Below are 23,992 nucleotides of genomic sequence, written 5' to 3'. Positions count from 1 at the left end.
GAGGAGGTGGTGTGTGTGGGGGGGGGGGTACATGTAGCTGGTGGAGGAGGTGGTGTGTGGGGGATACCAGTAGCTGGTTGAGGAGGTGGTGTGTGGGGGTACATGTAGCTGGTTGAGGAGGTGGTGTGTGTGTGGGGGGGGGGTACATGTAGCTGGTTGAGGAGGTGGTGTGTGGGGTGGGTACATGTACCTGGTTGAGGAGGTGGTGTGTGGGGGATACCAGTAGCTGGTTGAGGAGGTGGTATGTGGGGGGTACATGTAGCTGGTTGAGGAGGTGGTGTGTGTGGGGGGGTACATGTAGCTGGTTGAGGAGGTGGTGTGTGTGGGGGGGTACATGTAGCTGGTTGAGGAGGTGGTGTGTGTGGGGGGGGGGTACATGTAGCTGGTTGAGGAGGTGGTGTGTGTGGGGGGGTACATGTAGCTGGTTGAGGAGGTGGTGTGTGGGGGGATACCAGTAGCTGGTTGAGTAGGTGGTGTATGGGGGGTACATGTAGCTGGTTGAGGAGGTGGTGTGTGGGGTGGGTACATGTACCTGGTTGAGGAGGTGGTGTGTGGGGGATACCAGTAGCTGGTTGAGGAGGTGATGTGTGGGGGGTACATGTAGCTGGTTGAGGAGGTGGTGTGTGGGGGGGTACATGTAGCTGGTTGAGGAGGTGGTGTGTGTGGGGGGGTACATGTAGCTGGTTGAGGAGGTGGTGTGTGTGTGGGGGGGTACATGTAGCTGGTTGAGGAGGTGGTGTGTGGGGGGTACATGTAGCTGGTTGAGGAGGTGGTGTGTGGGGGGGTACATGTAGCTGGTTGAGGAGGTGGTGTGTGGGGGGATACCAGTAGCTGGTTGAGGAGGTGGTGTGTGGGGGATACCAGTAGCTGGTTGAGTAGGTGGTGTGTGGGGGGATACATGTAGCTGGTGGAGGAGGTGGTGTGTGGGGGGATACCAGTAGCTGGTTGAGTAGGTGGTGTGTGGGGGGTACATGTAGCTGGTTGAGGAGGTGGTGTGTGGGGGGTACATGTAGCTGGTTGAGGAGGTGGTGTGTGTGTGGGGGGGGGGGTACATGTAGCTGGTTGAGGAGGTGGTGTGTGGGGGGTACATGTAGCTGGTTGAGGAGGTGGTGTGTGGGGGATACCAGTAGCTGGTTGAGGAGGTGGTATGTGGGGGGTACATGTAGCTGGTTGAGGAGGTGGTGTGTGTGGGGGGGGGTACATGTAGCTGGTTGAGGAGGTGGTGTGTGTGGGGGGTACATGTAGCTGGTTGAGGAGGTGGTGTGTGTGGGGGGGTACATGTAGCTGGTTGAGGAGGTGGTGTGTGGGGGGATACCAGTAGCTGGTTGAGTAGGTGGTGTATGGGGGGGTACATGTAGCTGGTTGAGGAGGTGGTGTGTGGGGTGGGTACATGTACCTGGTTGAGGAGGTGGTGTGTGGGGGATACCAGTAGCTGGTTGAGGAGGTGATGTGTGGGGGGTACATGTAGCTGGTTGAGGAGGTGGTGTGTGGGGGTACATGTAGCTGGTTGAGGAGGTGGTGTGTGTGGGGGGTACATGTAGCTGGTTGAGGAGGTGGTGTGTGGGGGGATACCAGTAGCTGGTTGAGTAGGTGGTGTGTGGGGGTACATGTAGCTGGTTGAGGAGATGGTGTGTGTGGGGGTACATGTAGCTGGTTGAGGAGGTGGTGTGTGTGGGGGGGGGTACATGTAGCTGGTTGAGGAGGTGGTGTGTGTGGGGGGGGGGTACATGTAGCTGGTGGAGGAGGTGGTGTGTGGGGGGATACCAGTAGCTGGTTGAGGAGGTGGTGTGTGGGGGTACATGTAGCTGGTTGAGGAGGTGGTGTGTGTGGGGGGGGGGGGGGTACATGTAGCTGGTTGAGGAGGTGGTGTGTGGGGTGGGTACATGTACCTGGTTGAGGAGGTGGTGTGTGGGGGATACCAGTAGCTGGTTGAGGAGGTGGTATGTGGGGGGTACATGTAGCTGGTTGAGGAGGTGGTGTGTGTGGGGGGGTACATGTAGCTGGTTGAGGAGGTGGTGTGTGTGGGGGGTACATGTAGCTGGTTGAGGAGGTGGTGTGTGTGGGGGGGGTACATGTAGCTGGTTGAGGAGGTGGTGTGTGTGGGGGGGTACATGTAGCTGGTTGAGGAGGTGGTGTGTGGGGGGATACCAGTAGCTGGTTGAGTAGGTGGTGTATGGGGGGTACATGTAGCTGGTTGAGGAGGTGGTGTGTGGGGTGGGTACATGTACCTGGTTGAGGAGGTGGTGTGTGGGGGGATACCAGTAGCTGGTTGAGGAGGTGATGTGTGGGGGGTACATGTAGCTGGTTGAGGAGGTGGTGTGTGGGGGGTACATGTAGCTGGTTGAGGAGGTGGTGTGTGTGGGGGGGTACATGTAGCTGGTTGAGGAGGTGGTGTGTGTGTGGGGGGGTACATGTAGCTGGTTGAGGAGGTGGTGTGTGGGGGGGGTACATGTAGCTGGTTGAGGAGGTGGTGTGTGGGGGGGTACATGTAGCTGGTTGAGGAGGTGGTGTGTGGGGGGATACCAGTAGCTGGTTGAGGAGGTGGTGTGTGGGGGGATACCAGTAGCTGGTTGAGTAGGTGGTGTGTGGGGGGATACATGTAGCTGGTGGAGGAGGTGGTGTGTGGGGGGATACCAGTAGCTGGTTGAGTAGGTGGTGTGTGGGGGGGTACATGTAGCTGGTTGAGGAGGTGGTGTGTGGGGGGTACATGTAGCTGGTTGAGGAGGTGGTGTGTGTGTGGGGGGGGGTACATGTAGCTGGTTGAGGAGGTGGTGTGTGGGGGGGTACATGTAGCTGGTTGAGGAGGTGGTGTGTGGGGGATACCAGTAGCTGGTTGAGGAGGTGGTATGTGGGGGGTACATGTAGCTGGTTGAGGAGGTGGTGTGTGTGGGGGGTACATGTAGCTGGTTGAGGAGGTGGTGTGTGTGGGGGGGTACATGTAGCTGGTTGAGGAGGTGGTGTGTGTGGGGGGGTACATGTAGCTGGTTGAGGAGGTGGTGTGTGGGGGGATACCAGTAGCTGGTTGAGTAGGTGGTGTATGGGGGGGTACATGTAGCTGGTTGAGGAGGTGGTGTGTGGGGTGGGTACATGTACCTGGTTGAGGAGGTGGTGTGTGGGGGGGATACCAGTAGCTGGTTGAGGAGGTGATGTGTGGGGGGTACATGTAGCTGGTTGAGGAGGTGGTGTGTGGGGGGGGTACATGTAGCTGGTTGAGGAGGTGGTGTGTGTGGGGGGGTACATGTAGCTGGTTGAGGAGGTGGTGTGTGTGTGGGGGGGGTACATGTAGCTGGTTGAGGAGGTGGTGTGTGGGGGGGTACATGTAGCTGGTGGAGGAGGTGGTGTGTGGGGGGATACCAGTAGCTGGTTGAGTAGGTGGTGTGTGGGGGGTACATGTAGCTGGTTGAGGAGATGGTGTGTGTGGGGGGTACATGTAGCTGGTTGAGGAGTTGTGTGTGTGTGGGGGAGTACATGTAGCTGGTTGAGGAGGTGGTGTGTGGGGGTACATGTAGCTGGTTGAGGAGGTGGTTGTGCGCAGGGGATACCTGTAGCTGGTTGAGTAGGTGGTGTGTGGGGGGATACCAGTAGCTGGTTGAGTAGGTGGTGTGTGGGAGGAGGTACATGTAGCTGGTTGAGGAGGTGGTGTGTGGGGCTGGTTGAGGTACATGTAGCTGGTTGAGGGAGGTGGTGTGTGTTGAGGGGGGGCGGGGTACATGTAGCTGGTTGAGGAGGTGGTGTGTGGGGGGTACATGTAGCTGGTTGAGGAGGTGGTGTGTGGGGGGATACCAGTAGCTGGTTGAGTAGGTGGTGTGTGGGGGGGGGTACATGTAGCTGGTTGAGGAGGTGGTGTGTGGGGGGATACATGTAGCTGGTGGAGGAGGTGGTGTGTGGGGGGATACCAGTAGCTGGTTGAGTAGGTGGTGTGTGGGGGGATACATGTAGCTGGTTGAGGAGGTGGTGTGTGGGGGTACATGTAGCTGGTTGAGAGGTGGTGTGTGGTGGGGGATATACATGTAGCTGGTTGAGGAGGTGGTGTGTGGGGGATACCAGTAGCTGGTTGAGGAGGTGGTGTGTGGGGGGATACATGTAGCTGGTTGAGGAGGTGGTGTGTGTGGGGGGGGGGTACACATGTAGCTGGTTGAGGAGGTGGTGTGTGGGGGGGGGTACATGTAGCTGGTTGAGGAGGTGGTGTGTGCTGGTTGAGGAGGTGGGTGTAGCTGGTTGAGGAGGTGTAGCTGGTTGAGGAGGTGGTTGTGCGCAGGGGATACCTGTAGCTGGTTGAGGAGGTGGTGTGAGGGGGGATACCAGTAGCTGGTTGAGTAGGTGGTGTGTGGGGGGATACCAGTAGCTGGTTGAGTAGGTGGTGTGTGGGGGGGGTACATGTAGCTGGTTGAGTAGGTGGTGTGTGGGGGGGGATACATGTAGCTGGTGGAGGAGGTGGTGTGTGGGGGGGTGTACCAGTAGCTGGTTGAGTAGGTGGTGTGTGGGGGTGTACATGTAGCTGGTTGAGGAGGTGGTGTGTGTGGGGGATACCAGTAGCTGGTTGAGGAGGTGGTGTGTGGGGGGATACATGTAGCTGGTTGAGGAGGTGGTGTGTGTGGGGGATACATGTAGCTGGTTGAGTAGGTGGTGTGTGGGGGGGTACATGTAGCTGGTTGAGGAGGTGGTGTGTGTGTGGGGGGGGGTACATGTAGCTGGTGGAGGAGGTGGTGTGTGGGGGATACCAGTAGCTGGTTGAGGAGGTGGTGTGTGGGGGGATACATGTAGCTGGTTGAGGAGGTGGTGTGTGGGGGGATACCAGTAGCTGGTTGAGGAGGTGGTGTGTGGGGGATACCTGTAGCTGGTTGAGGAGATGGTGTGTGTGGGGGGTACATGTAGCTGGTTGAGGAGGTGGTGTGTGTGGGGGGGTACATGTAGCTGGTTGAGGAGGTGGTGTGTGTGGGGGGGGGGTACATGTAGCTGGTTGAGGAGGTGGTTGTGCGCAGGGGATACCTGTAGCTGGTTGAGGAGGTGGTGTGAGGGGGGGATACCAGTAGCTGGTTGAGTAGGTGGTGTGAGGGGGATACCAGTAGCTGGTTGAGTAGGTGGTGTGTGGGGGATACCAGTAGCTGGTTGAGTAGGTGGTGTGTGGGGGGGGGGTACATGTAGCTGGTTGAGGAGGTGGTGTGTGGGGTGGGTACATGTACCTGGTTGAGGAGGTGATGTGTGGGGGGTACATGTAGCTGGTTGAGGAGGTGGTGTGTGGGGGGTACATGTAGCTGGTTGAGGAGGTGGTGTGTGGGGGGGTACATGTAGCTGGTTGAGGAGGTGGTGTGTGTGTGGGGGGGGTACATGTAGCTGGTTGAGGAGGTGGTGTGTGTGTGGGGGGGTACATGTAGCTGGTTGAGGAGGTGGTGTGTGGGGGGGTACATTTAGCTGGTTGAGGAGGTGGTGTGTGTGGGGGGGTACATGTAGCTGGTTGAGGAGGTGGTGTGTGGGGGATACCAGTAGCTGGTTGAGTAGGTGGTGTGTGGGGGGATACCAGTAGCTGGTTGAGTAGGTGGTGTGTGGGGGGATACATGTAGCTGGTGGAGGAGGTGGTGTGTGGGGGGATACCAGTAGCTGGTTGAGTAGGTGGTGTGTGGGGGGTACATGTAGCTGGTTGAGGAGGTGGTGTGTGGGGTGGGTACATGTACCTGGTTGAGGAGGTGGTGTGGGGGGGATACCAGTAGCTGGTTGAGGAGGTGATGTGTGGGGGGGTACATGTAGCTGGTTGAGGAGGTGGTGTGTGGGGGCGGTACATGTAGCTGGTTGAGGAGGTGGTGTGTGTGTGGGGGGGGGGGGTACATGTAGCTGGTTGAGGAGGTGGTGTGTGGGGGGATACCAGTAGCTGGTTGAGGAGGTGGTGTGTGGGGGGATACCAGTAGCTGGTTGAGTAGGTGGTGTGTGGGGGGGGGTACATGTAGCTGGTTGAGGAGGTGGTGTGTGTGGGGGGGGGATACCTGTAGCTGGTTGAGTAGGTGGTGTGTGTGGGGGGGTACATGTAGCTGGTTGAGGAGGTGGTGTGTGTGTGGGGGGGTACATGTAGCTGGTGGAGGAGGTGGTGTGTGGGGGGATACCAGTAGCTGGTTGAGGAGGTGGTGTGTGGGGGGATACCAGTAGCTGGTTGAGGAGGTGGTGTGTGGGGGGGATACCAGTAGCTGGTTGAGGAGGTGGTGTGTGAGGGGATACCTGTAGCTGGTTGAGGAGGTGGTGTGTGGGGGGATACCAGTAGCTGGTTGAGGAGGTGGTGTGTGGGGGGATACCAGTAGCTGGTTGAGGAGGTGGTGTGTGGGGGGGTACATGTAGCTGGTTGAGGAGGTGGTGTGTGGGGGGGGGTACATGTAGCTGGTTGAGGAGGTGGTGTGTGGGGGGGGATTCCTGTAGCTGGTGGAGGAGGTGGTGTGTGAGGGGGTACATGTAGCTGGTTGAGGAGGTGGTGTGTGGGGGGATACATGTAGCTGGTGGAGTAGGTGGTGTGTGGGGGGGGTACATGTAGCTGGTTGAGGAGGTGGTGTGGGGGGGATACCTGTAGCTGGTTGAGGAGGTGGTGTGTGGGGGTACATGTAGCTGGTGGAGGAGGTGGTGTGTGGGGGGTACATGTAGCTGGTTGAGGAGGTGGTGTGTGTGTGGGGGGGGGGGTACATGTAGCTGGTTGAGGAGGTGGTGTGTGGGGGGTACATGTAGCTGGTTGAGGAGGTGGTGTGTGGGGGGATACCAGTAGCTGGTTGAGGAGGTGGTATGTGGGGGGTACATGTAGCTGGTTGAGGAGGTGGTGTGTGTGGGGGGGGGGTACATGTAGCTGGTTGAGGAGGTGGTGTGTGTGGGGGGGTACATGTAGCTGGTTGAGGAGGTGGTGTGTGTGGGGGGGGTACATGTAGCTGGTTGAGGAGGTGGTGTGTGGGGGGGATACCAGTAGCTGGTTGAGTAGGTGGTGTATGGGGGGGTACATGTAGCTGGTTGAGGAGGTGGTGTGTGGGGTGGGTACATGTACCTGGTTGAGGAGGTGGTGTGTGGGGGGATACCAGTAGCTGGTTGAGGAGGTGGTATGTGGGGGGTACATGTAGCTGGTTGAGGAGGTGGTGTGTGTGGGGGGGTACATGTAGCTGGTTGAGGAGGTGATGTGTGTGGGGGGGGTACATGTAGCTGGTTGAGGAGGTGGTGTGTGTGGGGGGGGTACATGTAGCTGGTTGAGGAGGTGGTGTGTGTGGGGGGGTACATGTAGCTGGTTGAGGAGGTGGTGTGTGGGGGGATACCAGTAGCTGGTTGAGTAGGTGGTGTATGGGGGGGTACATGTAGCTGGTTGAGGAGGTGGTGTGTGGGGTGGGTACATGTACCTGGTTGAGGAGGTGGTGTGTGGGGGATACCAGTAGCTGGTTGAGGAGGTGATGTGTGGGGGGGTACATGTAGCTGGTTGAGGAGGTGGTGTGTGGGGGGGGGGTACATGTAGCTGGTTGAGGAGGTGGTGTGTGGGGGGGGTACATGTAGCTGGTTGAGGAGGTGGTGTGTGTGGGGGGGGTACATGTAGCTGGTTGAGGAGGTGGTGTGTGGGGGGGGGTACATGTAGCTGGTTGAGGAGGTGGTGTGTGGGGGATACCAGTAGCTGGTTGAGGAGGTGGTGTGTGGGGGGATACCAGTAGCTGGTTGAGTAGGTGGTGTGTGGGGGGATACATGTAGCTGGTGGAGGAGGTGGTGTGTGTGGGGGATACCAGTAGCTGGTTGAGTAGGTGGTGTGTGGGGGGTACATGTAGCTGGTTGAGGAGGTGGTGTGTGGGGGGTACATGTAGCTGGTTGAGGAGGTGGTGTGTGTGTGGGGGGGGGGGGGGGGTACATGTAGCTGGTTGAGGAGGTGGTGTGTGGGGGGGTACATGTAGCTGGTTGAGGAGGTGGTGTGTGGGGGGATACCAGTAGCTGGTTGAGGAGGTGGTATGTGGGGGGTACATGTAGCTGGTTGAGGAGGTGGTGTGTGTGGGGGGGTACATGTAGCTGGTTGAGGAGGTGGTGTGTGTGGGGGGGGGCACATGTAGCTGGTTGAGGAGGTGGTGTGTGTGGGGGGGGTACATGTAGCTGGTTGAGGAGGTGGTGTGTGTGGGGGGGTACATGTAGCTGGTTGAGGAGGTGGTGTGTGGGGGGATACCAGTAGCTGGTTGAGTAGGTGGTGTGTGGGGGGTACATGTAGCTGGTTGAGGAGGTGGTGTGTGGGGGGTACATGTAGCTGGTTGAGGAGGTGGTGTGTGTGTGGGGGGGGTACATGTAGCTGGTTGAGGAGGTGGTGTGGGGGGTTCCTGTAGCTGGTTGAGGAGGTGGTGTGTGTGGGGGGGTACATGTAGCTGGTTGAGGAGGTGGTGTGTGTGGGGGGTACATGTAGCTGGTTGAGGAGGTGGTGTGTGGGGGGATACCAGTAGCTGGTTGAGTAGGTGGTGTATGGGGGGGTACATGTAGCTGGTTGAGGAGGTGGTGTGTGGGGTGGGTACATGTACCTGGTTGAGGAGGTGGTGTGTGGGGGATACCAGTAGCTGGTTGAGGAGGTGGTATGTGGGGGGGTACATGTAGCTGGTTGAGGAGGTGGTGTGTGTGGGGGGGGGTACATGTAGCTGGTTGAGGAGGTGGTGTGTGTGGGGGGTACATGTAGCTGGTTGAGGAGGTGGTGTGTGTGTGGGGGGGGTACATGTAGCTGGTTGAGGAGGTGGTGTGTGGGGGGGGTACATGTAGCTGGTTGAGGTGGTGTGTGGGGGGGATACCAGTAGCTGGTTGAGGAGGTGGTGTGTGGGGGATACCAGTAGCTGGTTGAGTAGGTGGTGTGTGGGGGGGATACATGTAGCTGGTGGAGGAGGTGGTGTGTGGGGGGATACCAGTAGCTGGTTGAGTAGGTGGTGTGTGGGGGGGTACATGTAGCTGGTTGAGGAGGTGGTGTGTGGGGGGGTACATGTAGCTGGTTGAGGAGGTGGTGTGTGTGTGGGGGGGGGGGTACATGTAGCTGGTTGAGGAGGTGGTGTGTGGGGGGTACATGTAGCTGGTTGAGGAGGTGGTGTGTGGGGGATACCAGTAGCTGGTTGAGGAGGTGGTATGTGGGGGGTACATGTAGCTGGTTGAGGAGGTGGTGTGTGTGGGGGGTACATGTAGCTGGTTGAGGAGGTGGTGTGTGTGGGGGGGGTACATGTAGCTGGTTGAGGAGGTGGTGTGTGTGGGGGGGGGTACATGTAGCTGGTTGAGGAGGTGGTGTGTGTGGGGGGGGTACATGTAGCTGGTTGAGGAGGTGGTGTGTGGGGGGATACCAGTAGCTGGTTGAGTAGGTGGTGTGTGGGGGGTACATGTAGCTGGTTGAGGAGGTGGTGTGTGGGGGGGGTACATGTAGCTGGTTGAGGAGGTGTGTGTGTGGGGGGGGGGTACATGTAGCTGGTTGAGGAGGTGGTGTGGGGGGGGTACATGTAGCTGGTTGAGGAGGTGGTGTGTGGGGGGTACATGTAGCTGGTTGAGGAGGTGGTGTGTGTGGGGGGGGTACATGTAGCTGGTTGAGGAGGTGGTGTGTGGGGGGATACCAGTAGCTGGTTGAGTAGGTGGTGTATGGGGGGGTACATGTAGCTGGTTGAGGAGGTGGTGTGTGGGGTGGGTACATGTACCTGGTTGAGGAGGTGGTGTGTGGGGGATACCAGTAGCTGGTTGAGGAGGTGGTATGTGGGGGGGTACATGTAGCTGGTTGAGGAGGTGGTGTGTGTGGGGGGGTACATGTAGCTGGTTGAGGAGGTGGTGTGTGTGGGGGGGGTACATGTAGCTGGTTGAGGAGGTGGTGTGTGTGGGGGGTACATGTAGCTGGTTGAGGAGGTGGTGTGTGGGGGATACCAGTAGCTGGTTGAGTAGGTGGTGTATGGGGGGTACATGTAGCTGGTTGAGGAGGTGGTGTGTGGGGTGGGTACATGTACCTGGTTGAGGAGGTGGTGTGTGGGGGGATACCAGTAGCTGGTTGAGGAGGTGGTATGTGGGGGGTACATGTAGCTGGTTGAGGAGGTGGTGTGTGTGGGGGGGGTACATGTAGCTGGTTGAGGAGGTGGTGTGTGGGGGGGTACATGTAGCTGGTTGAGGAGGTGGTGTGTGTGGGGGGGGTACATGTAGCTGGTTGAGGAGGTGGTGTGTGTGGGGGGTACATGTAGCTGGTTGAGGAGGTGGTGTGTGGGGGGATACCAGTAGCTGGTTGAGTAGGTGGTGTATGGGGGGGTACATGTAGCTGGTTGAGGAGGTGGTGTGTGGGGTGGGTACATGTACCTGGTTGAGGAGGTGGTGTGTGGGGGGATACCAGTAGCTGGTTGAGGAGGTGATGTGTGGGGGGTACATGTAGCTGGTTGAGGAGGTGGTGTGTGGGGGGTACATGTAGCTGGTTGAGGAGGTGGTGTGTGTGGGGGGGGGTACATGTAGCTGGTTGAGGAGGTGGTGGTGTGGGGGGATACCAGTAGCTGGTTGAGTAGGTGGTGTGTGGGGGGTACATGTAGCTGGTTGAGGAGGTGGTGTGTGTGGGGGGGGGGTACATGTAGCTGGTTGAGGAGGTGGTGTGTGGGGGGATACATGTAGCTGGTGGAGGAGGTGGTGTGTGGGGGATACATGTAGCTGGTGGAGGAGGTGGTGTGTGGGGGATACCAGTAGCTGGTTGAGTAGGTGGTGTGTGGGGGGGGGTACATGTAGCTGGTTGAGGAGGTGGTGTGTGTGGGGGATACCTGTAGCTGGTTGAGGAAGTGGTGTGTGTGGGGGGTACCTGTAGCTGGTTGAGGAGGTGGTGTGTGTGGGGGGTACATGTAGCTGGTGGAGGAGGTGGTGTGTGGGGGATACCAGTAGCTGGTGGAGGAGGTGGTGTGTGGGGGGATACCAGTAGCTGGTTGAGGAGGTGGTGTGTGGGGGATACCAGTAGCTGGTTGAGGAGGTGGTGTGTGGGGGGATACCAGTAGCTGGTTGAGGAGGTGGTGTGTGAGGGGATACCTGTAGCTGGTTGAGGAGGTGGTGTGTGGGGGATACCAGTAGCTGGTTGAGGAGGTGGTGTGTGGGGGGATACCAGTAGCTGGTTGAGGAGGTGGTGTGTGGGGGGTACATGTAGCTGGTTGAGGAGGTGGTGTGTGGGGGGGGGTACATGTAGCTGGTTGAGGAGGTGGTGTGTGGGGGATTCCTGTAGCTGGTGGAGGAGGTGGTGTGTGAGGGGGTACATGTAGCTGGTTGAGGAGGTGGTGTGTGGGGGGGGGGGTACATGTAGCTGGTGGAGGTGGTGGTGTGTGGGGGGATACCAGTAGCTGGTTTAGTAGGTGGTGTGTGGGGGGTACATGTAGCTGGTTGAGGAGGTGGTGTGTGTGGGGGGGGTACATGTAGCTGGTGGAGGAGGTAGTGTGTGGGGGATACCAGTAGCTGGTTGAGGAGGTGGTGTGTGGGGGATACCAGTAGCTGGTTGAGGAGGTGGTGTGTGAGGGGATACCTGTAGCTGGTTGAGGAGGAGGTGCGTGGGGGGATACCAGTAGCTGGTTGAGGAGGTGGTGTGTGGGGGGATACCAGTAGCTGGTTGAGGAGGTGGTGTGTGAGGGGATACCTGTAGCTGGTTGAGGAGGTGGTGTGTGGGGGGTACATTTAGCTGGTTGAGGAGGTGGTGTGTGTGGGGGGGTACATGTAGCTGGTTGAGGAGGTGGTTGTGCGCAGGGGATACCTGTAGCTGGTTGAGGAGGTGGTGTGAGGGGGATACCAGTAGCTGGTTGAGTAGGTGGTGTGTGGGGGGATACCAGTAGCTGGTTGAGTAGGTGGTGTGTGGGGGTACATGTAGCTGGTTGAGGTGGTGGTGTGTGGGGTGGGTACATGTACCTGGTTGAGGAGGTGGTGTGTGGGGGGATACCTGTAGCTGGTTGATTAGGTGGTGTGTGAGGGGGTACATTTAGCTGGTTGAGGAGGTGGTGTGTGGGGGGGGGTACATGTAGCTGGTTGAGGAGGTGGTTGTGCGCAGGGGATACCTGTAGCTGGTTGAGGAGGTGGTGTGAGGGGGATACCAGTAGCTGGTTGAGTAGGTGGTGTGTGGGGGGATACCAGTAGCTGGTTGAGTAGGTGGTGTGTGGGGGGTACATGTAGCTGGTTGAGGTGGTGGTGTGTGGGGTGGGTACATGTACCTGGTTGAGGAGGTGGTGTGTGGGGGATACCAGTAGCTGGTTGAGGAGGTGATGTGTGAGGGGGTACATGTAGCTGGTTGAGGAGGTGGTGTGTGGGGGGTACATGTAGCTGGTTGAGGAGGTGGTGTGTGTGGGGGGGTACATGTAGCTGGTTGAGGAGGTGGTGTGTGTGTGGGGGGTACATGTAGCTGGTTGAGGAGGTGGTGTGTGTGTGGGGGGTACATGTAGCTGGTTGAGGAGGTGGTGTGTGGGGGGGTACATGTAGCTGGTTGAGGAGGTGGTGTGTGGGGGATACCAGTAGCTGGTTGAGTAGGTGGTGTGTGGGGGATACCAGTAGCTGGTTGAGTAGGTGGTGTGTGGGGGGATACCAGTAGCTGGTGGAGGAGGTGGTGTGTGGGGGATACCAGTAGCTGGTTGAGTAGGTGGTGTGTGGGGGGTACATGTAGCTGGTTGAGGAGGTGGTGTGTGGGGTGGGTACATGTACCTGGTTGAGGAGGTGGTGTGTGGGGGATACCAGTAGCTGGTTGAGGAGGTGGTATGTGGGGGGTACATGTAGCTGGTTGAGGAGGTGGTGTGTGTGGGGGGGGTACATGTAGCTGGTTGAGGAGGTGGTGTGTGGGGGGGGTACATGTAGCTGGTTGAGGAGGTGGTGTGTGTGGGGGGGTACATGTAGCTGGTTGAGGAGGTGGTGTGTGTGGGGGGGTACATGTAGCTGGTTGAGGAGGTGGTGTGTGGGGGATACCAGTAGCTGGTTGAGTAGGTGGTGTATGGGGGGTACATGTAGCTGGTTGAGGAGGTGGTGTGTGGGGTGGGTACATGTACCTGGTTGAGGAGGTGGTGTGTGGGGGATACCAGTAGCTGGTTGAGGAGGTGATGTGTGGGGGGTACATGTAGCTGGTTGAGGAGGTGGTGTGTGGGGGGTACATGTAGCTGGTTGAGGAGGTGGTGTGTGTGGGGGGTACATGTAGCTGGTTGAGGAGGTGGTGTGTGGGGGGATACCAGTAGCTGGTTGAGTAGGTGGTGTGTGGGGGGTACATGTAGCTGGTTGAGGAGGTGGTGTGTGGGGGGGGGGTACATGTAGCTGGTTGAGGAGGTGGTGTGTGGGGGATACATGTAGCTGGTGGAGGAGGTGGTGTGTGGGGGATACATGTAGCTGGTGGAGGAGGTGGTGTGTGGGGGATACCAGTAGCTGGTTGAGTAGGTGGTGTGTGGGGGGGGGGGGTACATGTAGCTGGTTGAGGAGGTGGTGTGTGTGGGGGATACCTGTAGCTGGTTGAGGAAGTGGTGTGTGTGGGGGGTACCTGTAGCTGGTTGAGGAGGTGGTGTGTGTGGGGGGTACATGTAGCTGGTGGAGGAGGTGGTGTGTGGGGGGATACCAGTAGCTGGTGGAGGAGGTGGTGTGTGGGGGATACCAGTAGCTGGTTGAGGAGGTGGTGTGTGGGGGGATACCAGTAGCTGGTTGAGGAGGTGGTGTGTGGGGGGATACCAGTAGCTGGTTGAGGAGGTGGTGTGTGAGGGGATACCTGTAGCTGGTTGAGGAGGTGGTGTGTGGGGGGATACCAGTAGCTGGTTGAGGAGGTGGTGTGTGGGGGATACCAGTAGCTGGTTGAGGAGGTGGTGTGTGGGGGTACATGTAGCTGGTTGAGGAGGTGGTGTGTGGGGGGTACATGTAGCTGGTTGAGGAGGTGGTGTGTGGGGGATTCCTGTAGCTGGTGGAGGAGGTGGTGTGTGAGGGGGTACATGTAGCTGGTTGAGGAGGTGGTGTGTGGGGGGGTACATGTAGCTGGTGGAGGTGGTGGTGTGTGGGGGATACCAGTAGCTGGTTTAGTAGGTGGTGTGTGGGGGGTACATGTAGCTGGTTGAGGAGGTGGTGTGTGTGGGGGGGTACATGTAGCTGGTGGAGGAGGTAGTGTGTGGGGGGATACCAGTAGCTGGTTGAGGAGGTGGTGTGTGGGGGATACCAGTAGCTGGTTGAGGAGGTGGTGTGTGAGGGGATACCTGTAGCTGGTTGAGGAGGAGGTGCGTGGGGGGATACCAGTAGCTGGTTGAGGAGGTGGTGTGTGGGGGGATACCAGTAGCTGGTTGAGGAGGTGGTGTGTGAGGGATACCTGTAGCTGGTTGAGGAGGTGGTGTGTGGGGGGTACATTTAGCTGGTTGAGGAGGTGGTGTGTGTGGGGGGGGGTACATGTAGCTGGTTGAGGAGGTGGTTGTGCGCAGGGGATACCTGTAGCTGGTTGAGGAGGTGGTGTGAGGGGGATACCAGTAGCTGGTTGAGTAGGTGGTGTGTGGGGGGATACCAGTAGCTGGTTGAGTAGGTGGTGTGTGGGGGGTACATGTAGCTGGTTGAGGTGGTGGTGTGTGGGGTGGGTACATGTACCTGGTTGAGGAGGTGGTGTGTGGGGGATACCAGTAGCTGGTTGAGGAGGTGATGTGTGAGGGGGTACATGTAGCTGGTTGAGGAGGTGGTGTGTGGGGGGGGTACATGTAGCTGGTTGAGGAGGTGGTGTGTGTGTGGGGGGGTACATGTAGCTGGTTGAGGAGGTGGTGTGTGTGTGGGGGGGTACATGTAGCTGGTTGAGGAGGTGGTGTGTGGGGGGGGGTACATGTAGCTGGTTGAGGAGGTGGTGTGTGGGGGATACCAGTAGCTGGTTGAGTAGGTGGTGTGTGGGGGATACCAGTAGCTGGTTGAGTAGGTGGTGTGTGGGGGGATACCAGTAGCTGGTGGAGGAGGTGGTGTGTGGGGGATACCAGTAGCTGGTTGAGTAGGTGGTGTGTGGGGGGGTACATGTAGCTGGTTGAGGAGGTGGTGTGTGGGGTGGGTACATGTACCTGGTTGAGGAGGTGGTGTGTGGGGGGATACCAGTAGCTGGTTGAGGAGGTGATGTGTGGGGGGTACATGTAGCTGGTTGAGGAGGTGGTGTGTGTGTGGGGGTACATGTAGCTGGTTGAGGAGGTGGTGTGTGGGGGGATACCAGTAGCTGGTTGAGGAGGTGGTGTGTGGGGGATACCAGTAGCTGGTTGAGGAGGTGGTGTGTGGGGGATACCAGTAGCTGGTTGAGTAGGTGGTGTGTGGGGGATACATGTAGCTGGTGGAGGAGGTGGTGTGTGGGGGATACCAGTAGCTGGTTGAGTAGGTGGTGTGTGGGGGGTACATGTAGCTGGTTGAGGAGGTGGTGTGTGGGGGGATACCTGTAGCTGGTTGAGTAGGTGGTGTGTGTGGGGGGGTACATGTAGCTGGTTGAGGAGGTGGTGTGTGTGTGGGGGGGGGGGTACATGTAGCTGGTGGAGGAGGTGGTGTGTGGGGGGATACCAGTAGCTGGTTGAGGAGGTGGTGTGTGAGGGGATACCTGTAGCTGGTTGAGGAGGTGGTGTGTGGGGGATACCAGTAGCTGGTTGAGGAGGTGGTGTGTGGGGGGATACCAGTAGCTGGTTGAGGAGGTGGTGTGTGGGGGGGTACATGTAGCTGGTTGAGGAGGTGGTGTGTGGGGGGGGTACATGTAGCTGGTTGAGGAGGTGGTGTGTGGGGGATTCCTGTAGCTGGTGGAGGAGGTGGTGTGTGAGGGGGGTACATGTAGCTGGTTGAGGAGGTGGTGTGTGGGGGGGGATACATGTAGCTGGTGGAGGAGGTGGTGTGTGGGGGATACCAGTAGCTGGTTGAGTAGGTGGTGTGTGGGGGGTACATGTAGCTGGTTGAGGAGGTGTGGTGTATGTGGGGGGTGGTACATGTAGCTGGTGGAGGTGGTGGTGTGTGGGGGATACCCGTAGCTGGTTGAGTAGGTGGTGTGTGGGGGGTACATGTAGCTGGTTGAGGTGGTGGTGTGTGTGGGGGGTACATGTAGCTGGTTGAGGAGGTAGTGTGTGGGGGATACCAGTAGCTGGTTGAGGAGGTGGTGTGTGGGGGATACCAGTAGCTGGTTGAGGAGGTGGTGTGTGAGGGGATACCTGTAGCTGATTGAGGAGGTGGTGCGTGGGGGGATACCAGTAGCTGGTTGAGGAGGTGGTGTGTGGGGGATACCAGTAGCTGGTTGAGGAGGTGGTGTGTGGGGGGATACATGTAGCTGGTTGAGGAGGAGGTGTGTGGGGGGGTACATGTAGCTGGTGGAGGAGGTGGTGTGTGGGGGATTCCTGTAGCTGGTGGAGGAGGTGGTGTGTGAGGGGGGGTACATGTAGCTGGTTGAGGAGGTGGTGTGTGGGGGGATACATGTAGCTGGTTTAGTAGGTGGTGTGTGGGGGGGTACATGTAGCTGGTTGAGGAGGTGGTGTGTGGGGGGGTACATGTAGCTGGTGGAGGAGGTAGTGTGTGGGGGGATACCAGTAGCTGGTTGAGTAGGTGGTGTGTGGGGGGATAACTGTAGCTGGTTGAGGAGTTGGTGTGTGGGGGGGTACATGTAGCTGGTTGAGGAGGTGGTGTGTGGGGGGATACATGTAGCTGGTTTAGTAGGTGGTGTGTGGGGGGGATACCTGTAGCTGGTTTAGTAGGTGGTGTGTGGGGGGGATACCTGTAGCTGGTTGAGGAGGTGGTGTGTGGGGGGTACATGTAGCTGGTTGAGGTGGTGGTGTGTGGGGGATACCAGTAGCTGGTTGAGTAGGTGGTGTGTGGGGGGGGTACATGTAGCTGGTTGAGGAGGTGGTGTGTGTGGGGGGTACATGTAGCTAGTGGAGGAGGTGGTGTGTGGGGGATACCAGTAGCTGGTTGAGGAGGTGGTGTGTGGGGGGATACCAGTAGCTGGTTGAGGAGGTGGTGTGTGGGGGGATACCAGTAGCTGGTTGAGGAGGTGGTGTGTGAGGGATACCTGTAGCTGGTTGAGGAGGTGGTGTGTGGGGGGATACCAGTAGCTGGTTGAGGAGGTGGTGTGTGGGGGGGTACATGTAGCTGGTTGAGGAGGTGGTGTGTGGGGGGGTACATGTAGCTGGTTGAGGAGGTGGTGTGTGGGGGATTCCTGTAGCTGGTGGAGGAGGTGGTGTGTGAGGGGGGGTACATGTAGCTGGTTGAGGAGGTGGTGTGTGGGGGATACATGTAGCTGGTGGAGGAGGTGGTGTGTGGGGTGGGTACATGTACCTGGTTGAGGAGGTGGTGTGTGGGGGATACCAGTAGCTGGTTGAGGAGGTGATGTGTGGGGGGTACATGTAGCTGGTTGAGGAGGTGGTGTGTGGGGGGATACATGTAGCTGGTTGAGGAGGTGGTGTGTGGGGGGGGGGGTACATGTAGCTGGTTGAGGAGGTGGTGTGTGTGGGGGGGGGGGGTACATGTAGCTGGTTGAGGAGGTGGTGTGTGTGTGGGGGGGGGGGTATGTAGCTGGTTGAGGAGGTGGTGTGTGGGGGGATACCAGTAGCTGGTTGAGTAGGTGGTGTGTGGGGGGATACCAGTAGCTGGTTGAGTAGGTGGTGTGTGGGGGGATACATGTAGCTGGTTGAGTAGGTGGTGTGTGGGGGATACCAGTAGCTGGTTGAGGAGGTGGTGTGTGGGGTGGGTACATGTACCTGGTTGAGGAGGTGGTGTGTGGGGGATACAGTAGCTGGTTGAGGAGGTGGTGTGTGTGTGGGGGGGTACATGTAGCTGGTTGAGGAGGTGGTGTGTGTGTGGGGGGGTACATGTAGCTGGTTGAGGAGGTGGTGTGTGTGTGGGGGGGGTACATGTAGCTGGTTGAGGAGGTGGTGTGTGTGTGGGGGGGTACATGTAGCTGGTTGAGGAGGTGGTGTGTGGGGGGATACCAGTAGCTGGTTGAGGAGGTGGTGTGTGGAGGGATACCAGTAGCTGGTTGAGGAGGTGGTGTGTGGGGGATACCAGTAGCTGGTTGAGTAGGTGGTGTGTGGGGGGGATACATGTAGCTGGTGGAGGAGGTGGTGTGTGGGGGGATACCAGTAGCTGGTTGAGTAGGTGGTGTGTGGGGGGGGTAAATGTAGCTGGTTGAGGAGGTGGTGTGTGTGGGGGGATACCTGTAGCTGGTTGAGGAGGTGGTGTGTGTGGGGGGTACATGTAGCTGGTTGAGGAGGTGGTGTGTGTGGGGGGGGGGGTACATGTAGCTGGTGGAGGAGGTGGTGTGTGGGGGATACCAGTAGCTGGTTGAGGAGGTGGTGTGTGGGGGGATACCAGTAGCTGGTTGAGGAGGTGGTGTGTGGGGGTACATGTAGCTGGTTGAGGAGGTGGTGTGTGAGGGGATACCTGTAGCTGGTTGAGGAGGTGGTGTGTGGGGGGATACCAGTAGCTGGTTGAGGAGGTGGTGTGTGGGGGATACCAGTAGCTGGTTGAGGAGGTGGTGTGTGGGGGGTACATGTAGCTGGTTGAGGAGGTGGTGTGTGGGGGGGTACATGTAGCTGGTTGAGGAGGTGGTGTGTGGGGGATTCCTGTAGCTGGTGGAGGAGGTGGTGTGTGAGGGGGGTACATGTAGCTGGTTGAGGAGGTGGTGTGTGGGGGGATACATGTAGCTGGTGGAGGAGGTGGTGTGTGGGGGATACCAGTAGCTGGTTGAGTAGGTGGTGTGTGGGGGGTACATGTAGCTGGTTGAGGAGGTGGTGTATGTGGGGGGGTACATGTAGCTGGTGGAGGTGGTGGTGTGTGGGGATACCCGTAGCTGGTTGAGTAGGTGGTGTGTGGGGGGTACATGTAGCTGGTTGAGGAGGTGGTGTGTGGGGGGGGGGTACATGTAGCTGGTGGAGGAGGTAGTGTGTGGGGGGATACCAGTAGCTGGTTGAGGAGGTGGTGTGTGGGGGATACCAGTAGCTGGTTGAGGAGGTGGTGTGTGAGGGGGGGGTACATGTAGCTGGTGGAGGAGGTAGTGTGTGGGGGATACATGTAGCTGGTTGAGGAGGTGGTGTGTGGGGGATACCAGTAGCTGGTTGAGGAGGTGGTGTGTGGGGGGTACATGTAGCTGGTTGAGGAGGTGGTGTGTGGGGGATACCAGTAGCTGGTTGAGGAGGTGGTGTGTGGGGGATACCAGTAGCTGGTTGAGGAGGTGGTGTGTGAGGGGATACCTGTAGCTGGTTGAGGAGGTGGTGCGTGGGGGGATACCAGTAGCTGGTTGAGGAGGTGGTGTGTGGGGGATACCAGTAGCTGGTTGAGGAGGTGGTGTGTGGGGGGATACATGTAGCTGGTTGAGGAGGTGGTGTGTGGGGGGGGTACATGTAGCTGGTTGAGGAGGTGGTGTGTGGGGGGGGATTCCTGTAGCTGGTGGAGGAGGTGGTGTGTGAGGGGTACATGTAGCTGGTTGAGGAGGTGGTGTGTGGGGGGATACATGTAGCTGGTTTAGTAGGTGGTGTGTGGGGGGGTACATGTAGCTGGTTGAGGAGGTGGTGTGTGTGGGGGGGGGGTACATGTAGCTGGTTGAGTAGGTGGTGTGTGGGGGGATAACTGTAGCTGGTTGAGGAGTTGGTGTGTGGGGGGGGGTACATGTAGCTGGTTGAGGAGGTGGTGTGTGGGGGGGATACATGTAGCTGGTTTAGTAGGTGGTGTGTGGGGGATACCTGTTGCTGGTTGAGGTGGTGGTGTGTGGGGGAGTACCTGTAGCTGGTTGAGGAGGTGGTGTGTGGGGGATACCTGTAGCTGGTTGAGGAGGTGGTGTGTGGGGGGTACATGTAGCTGGTTGAGGTGGTGGTGTGTGGGGGGATACCTGTAGCTGGTTGAGTAGGTGGTGTGGGGGGGTACATGTAGCTGGTTGAGGTGGTGGTGTGTGGGGGGATACCTGTAGCTGGTTGAGGAGGTGGTGTGTGGGGGGGATACATGTAGCTGGTGGAGGAGGTGGTGTGTGGGGGGATACCAGTAGCTGGTTGAGTAGGTGGTGTGTGGGGGGGTACATGTAGATGGTTGAGGAGGTGGTGTGTGTGGGGGGGGGTACATGTAGCTGGTGGAGGTGGTGGTGTGTGGGGGATACCAGTAGCTGGTTGAGTAGGTGGTGTGTGGGGGGGGTACATGTAGCTGGTTGAGGAGGTGGTGTGTGTGGGGGGTACATGTAGCTGGTTGAGGAGGTGGTGTGTGGGGGATACCAGTAGCTGGTTGAGTAGGTGGTGTGTGGGGGGATACATGTAGCTGGTGGAGGAGGTGGTGTGTGGGGGGATACCAGTAGCTGGTTGAGTAGGTGGTGTGTGGGGGGGTACATGTAGCTGGTTGAGGAGGTGGTGTGTGTGGGGGATACCTGTAGCTGGTTGAGGAGGTGGTGTGTGTGGGGGGTACATGTAGCTGGTTGAGGAGGTGGTGTGTGTGGGGGGGGTACATGTAGCTGGTGGAGGAGGTGGTGTGTGGGGGGATACCAGTAGCTGGTTGAGGAGGTGGTGTGTGGGGGGATACCAGTAGCTGGTTGAGGAGGTGGTGTGTGGGGGGATACCAGTAGCTGGTTGAGGAGGTGGTGTGTGAGGGATACCTGTAGCTGGTTGAGGAGGTGGTGTGTGGGGGATACCAGTAGCTGGTTGAGGAGGTGGTGTGTGGGGGATACCAGTAGCTGGTTGAGGAGGTGGTGTGTGGGGGGTACATGTAGCTGGTTGAGGAGGTGGTGTGTGGGGGGGGTACATGTAGCTGGTTGAGGAGGTGGTGTGTGGGGGGATTCCTGTAGCTGGTGGAGGAGGTGGTGTGTGAGGGGGGTACATGTAGCTGGTTGAGCAGGTGGTGTGTGGGGGGATACATGTAGCTGGTGGAGGTGGTGTGTGGGGGATACCAGTAGCTGGTTGAGTAGGTGGTGTGTGGGGGGTACATGTAGCTGGTTGAGGAGGTGGTGTATGTGGGGGGGTACATGTAGCTGGTGGAGGTGGTGGTGTGTGGGGGATACCAGTAGCTGGTTGAGTAGGTGGTGTGTGGGGGATACCAGTAGCTGGTTGAGTAGGTGGTGTGTGGGGGGTACATGTAGCTGGTTGAGGAGGTGGTGTGTGTGGGGGGGGGTACATGTAGCTGGTGGAGGAGGTAGTGTGTGGGGGATACCAGTAGCTGGTTGAGGAGGTGGTGTGTGGGGGATACCAGTAGCTGGTTGAGGAGGTGGTGTGTGAGGGGATACCTGTAGCTGGTTGAGGAGGTGGTGCGTGGGGGATACCAGTAGCTGGTTGAGGAGGTGGTGTGTGGGGGGATACCAGTAGCTGGTTGAGGAGGTGGTGTGTGGGGGGTACATGTAGCTGGTTGAGGAGGTGGTGTGTGGGGGGGTACATGTAGCTGGTTGAGGAGGTGGTGTGTGGGGGGATACCTGTAGCTGGTTGAGGAGGTGGTGTGTGGGGGGAGGTACCTGTAGCTGGTTGAGGAGGTGGTGTGTGGGGGGATACCTGTAGCTGGTTGAGGAGGTGGTGTGTGGGGGATACCTGTAGCTGGTTGAGGAGGTGGTGTGTTAGCTGACATAGCTTGACAACCAAGTGCTCCTGGCTGAGAGGAACCAGGCGGGTCACGTGGATGAGCAGTGTGCATACTTCCTGTCAACAGACGACCACAGACAACCAGTAAGCAGAAGGCATCTCCTGACATCTCCTTACGTGTACACTTGTTTCCTACTTCCTACACTTGCTTCCTACTTCTAAAAGCATGGGATTGGTGGAGGCATGTCATAATAAAATATCTTATACCAGTCATTTCCTTTCAAATTAGATAAGAGGACGTGAACAAGCGCACTTTTGGGGGAGACCAGAAACGATCACCATTACAGCCAACATGAGCTTTGCTACTCGTCTAATAAATCAGACTGAACATTTCTTGGCATACAGTCAAACAAAGCACTGCAGAATCCTGGACATGTGCCTTACAAGAGAATGTTTACTTATTTTACATTTAAACTTATTCCACCTGTTATCTATGCCTTCAGCTGCTCAACATTTGAGACAAAATATCCAAAGAAAAATATTGTTTACCCTCAAACACCGGTACTAAAGTTGAAATTCCTTTTACCTGGCTCAAAACCATGTAAACGCCTGTTAATGAGCAGATGTGTCCAAACTTTTGACTGGACCCACCACTATGTCATCTCTCTCCTGTTCTATTGGACCCACCACTATGTCATCTCTCTCCTGTTCTATTAGACCCACCACTATGTCATCTCTCTCCTGTTCTATTGGACCCACCACTATGTCATCTCTCTCCTGTTCTATTGGACCCACCACTATGTCATCTCTCTCCTGTTCTATTGGACCCACCACTATGTCATCTCTCTCCTGTTCTATTAGACCCACCACTATGTCATCTCTCTCCTGTTCTATTGGACCCACCACTATGTCATCTCTCTCCTGTTCTATTAGACCCACCACTATGTCATCTCTCTCCTGTTCTATTGGACCCACCACTATGTCATCTCTCTCCTGTTCTATTGGACCCACCACTATGTCATCTCTCTCCTGTTCTATTGGACCCACCACTATGTCATCTCTCTCCTGTTCTATTGGACCCACCACTATGTCATCTCTCTCCTGTTCTATTGGACCCACCACTATGTCATCTCTCTCCTGTTCTATTAGACCCACCACTATGTCATCTCTCTCCTGTTCTATTAGACCCACCACTATGTCATCTCTCTCCTGTTCTATTGGACCCACCACTATGTCATCTCTCTCCTGTTCTATTAGACCCACCACTATGTCATCTCTCTCCTGTTCTATTGGACCCACCACTATGTCATCTCTCTCCTGTTCTATTAGACCCACCACTATGTCATCTCTCTCCTGTTCTATTAGACCCACCACTATGTCATCTCTCTCCTGTTCTATTAGACCCACCACTATGTCATCTCTCTCCTGTTCTATTGGAGGAACCACTGTCATTTCCCTACAGTCCTATTGATTTTCATAACTTTTTTCGTTGTCCAGAAGCCAAAAGGTACAATCCTAGTCGATTCATCCTGAGCACCGTGGGGGGTGGACAGCCTAGTGGTAAATGCATCCTGAGTACTATGGGGGGTGGACAGCCTAGCGGGTAATGCATCCTGAGCACCGTGGGGGAGGTGGACAGCCTAGCGGGTAATGCATCCTGAGCACCGTGGGGGAGGTGGACAGCCTAGCGGGTAATGCATCCTGAGCACCATGTGGGGGTGGACAGCCTAGCGGGTAATGCATCCTGAGCACCGTGGGGGGAGGTGGACAGCCTAGCGGGTAATGCATCCTGAGCACCGTGGGGGTGGAGGACAGCCTAGCGGGTAATGCATCCTGAGCACCGTGGGGGTGGACAGCCTAGCGGGTAATGCATCCTGAGCACCGTGGGGGAGGTGGACAGCCTAGCGGGTAATGCATCCTGAGCACCGTGGGGGTGGACAGCCTAGCGGGTAATGCATCCTGAGCACCGTGGGGGGGTGTACAGCCTAGCGGGTAATGCATCCTGAGCACCGTGGGGGAGGTGGACAGCCTAGCGGGTAATGCATCCTGAGCACCGTGGGGGAGGTGGACAGCCTAGCGGGTAATGCATCCTGAGCACCGTGGGGGTGGACAGCCTAGCGGGTAATGCATCCTGAGCACCATGTGGGGTGGACAGCTTAGCGGGTAATGCATCCTGAGCACCGTGGGGGGTGGACAGCCTAGCGGGTAATGCATCCTGAGCACCATGGGGGAGGTGGACAGCCTAGCGGGTAATGCATCCTGAGCACCGTGGGGGAGGTGGACAGCCTAGCGGGTAATGCATCCTGAGCACCGTGGGGGTGGACAGCCTAGCGGGTAATGCATCCTGAGCACCATGTGGGGGTGGACAGCTTAGCGGGTAATGCATCCTGAGCACCGTGGGGGAGGTGGACAGCCTAGCGGGTAATGCATCCTGAGCACCGTGGGGGTGGACAGCCTAGCGGGTAATGCATCCTGAGCACCGTGGGGGGTGGACAGCCTAGCGGGTAATGCATCCTGAGCACCGTGGGGGGAGGTGGACAGCCTAGCGGGTAATGCATCCTGAGCACCGTGGGGGTGGACAGCCTAGC

At 57.8% G+C, this 23,992-nt stretch overlaps 1 protein-coding gene across 1 annotated transcript in view; it reads right to left on the bottom strand.

Moving 5' to 3' along the window:
- The window catches only part of heatr6 (HEAT repeat containing 6), a gene marked incomplete at its 3' end in the record, with an annotated part of 99,194 nt that overhangs the window by 73,584 nt on the left and 1,618 nt on the right, over nt 1-23,992 (bottom strand). The window contains exon 2 of the mRNA XM_046292069.1: nt 21,414-21,521. Within this exon, the coding sequence (XP_046148025.1) occupies nt 21,414-21,521 (108 nt within the window). The remainder of the gene's footprint in view (nt 1-21,413; nt 21,522-23,992) is intronic.

The sequence above is a fragment of the Oncorhynchus gorbuscha genome, linkage group LG02 (genome assembly GCF_021184085.1).
Source record: "Oncorhynchus gorbuscha isolate QuinsamMale2020 ecotype Even-year linkage group LG02, OgorEven_v1.0, whole genome shotgun sequence".
NCBI lineage: Eukaryota > Metazoa > Chordata > Actinopteri > Salmoniformes > Salmonidae > Oncorhynchus > Oncorhynchus gorbuscha.
The sequence above is the reverse complement of the archived record's forward strand: the minus strand, read 5'-3'. Positions and strand labels throughout refer to the sequence as shown.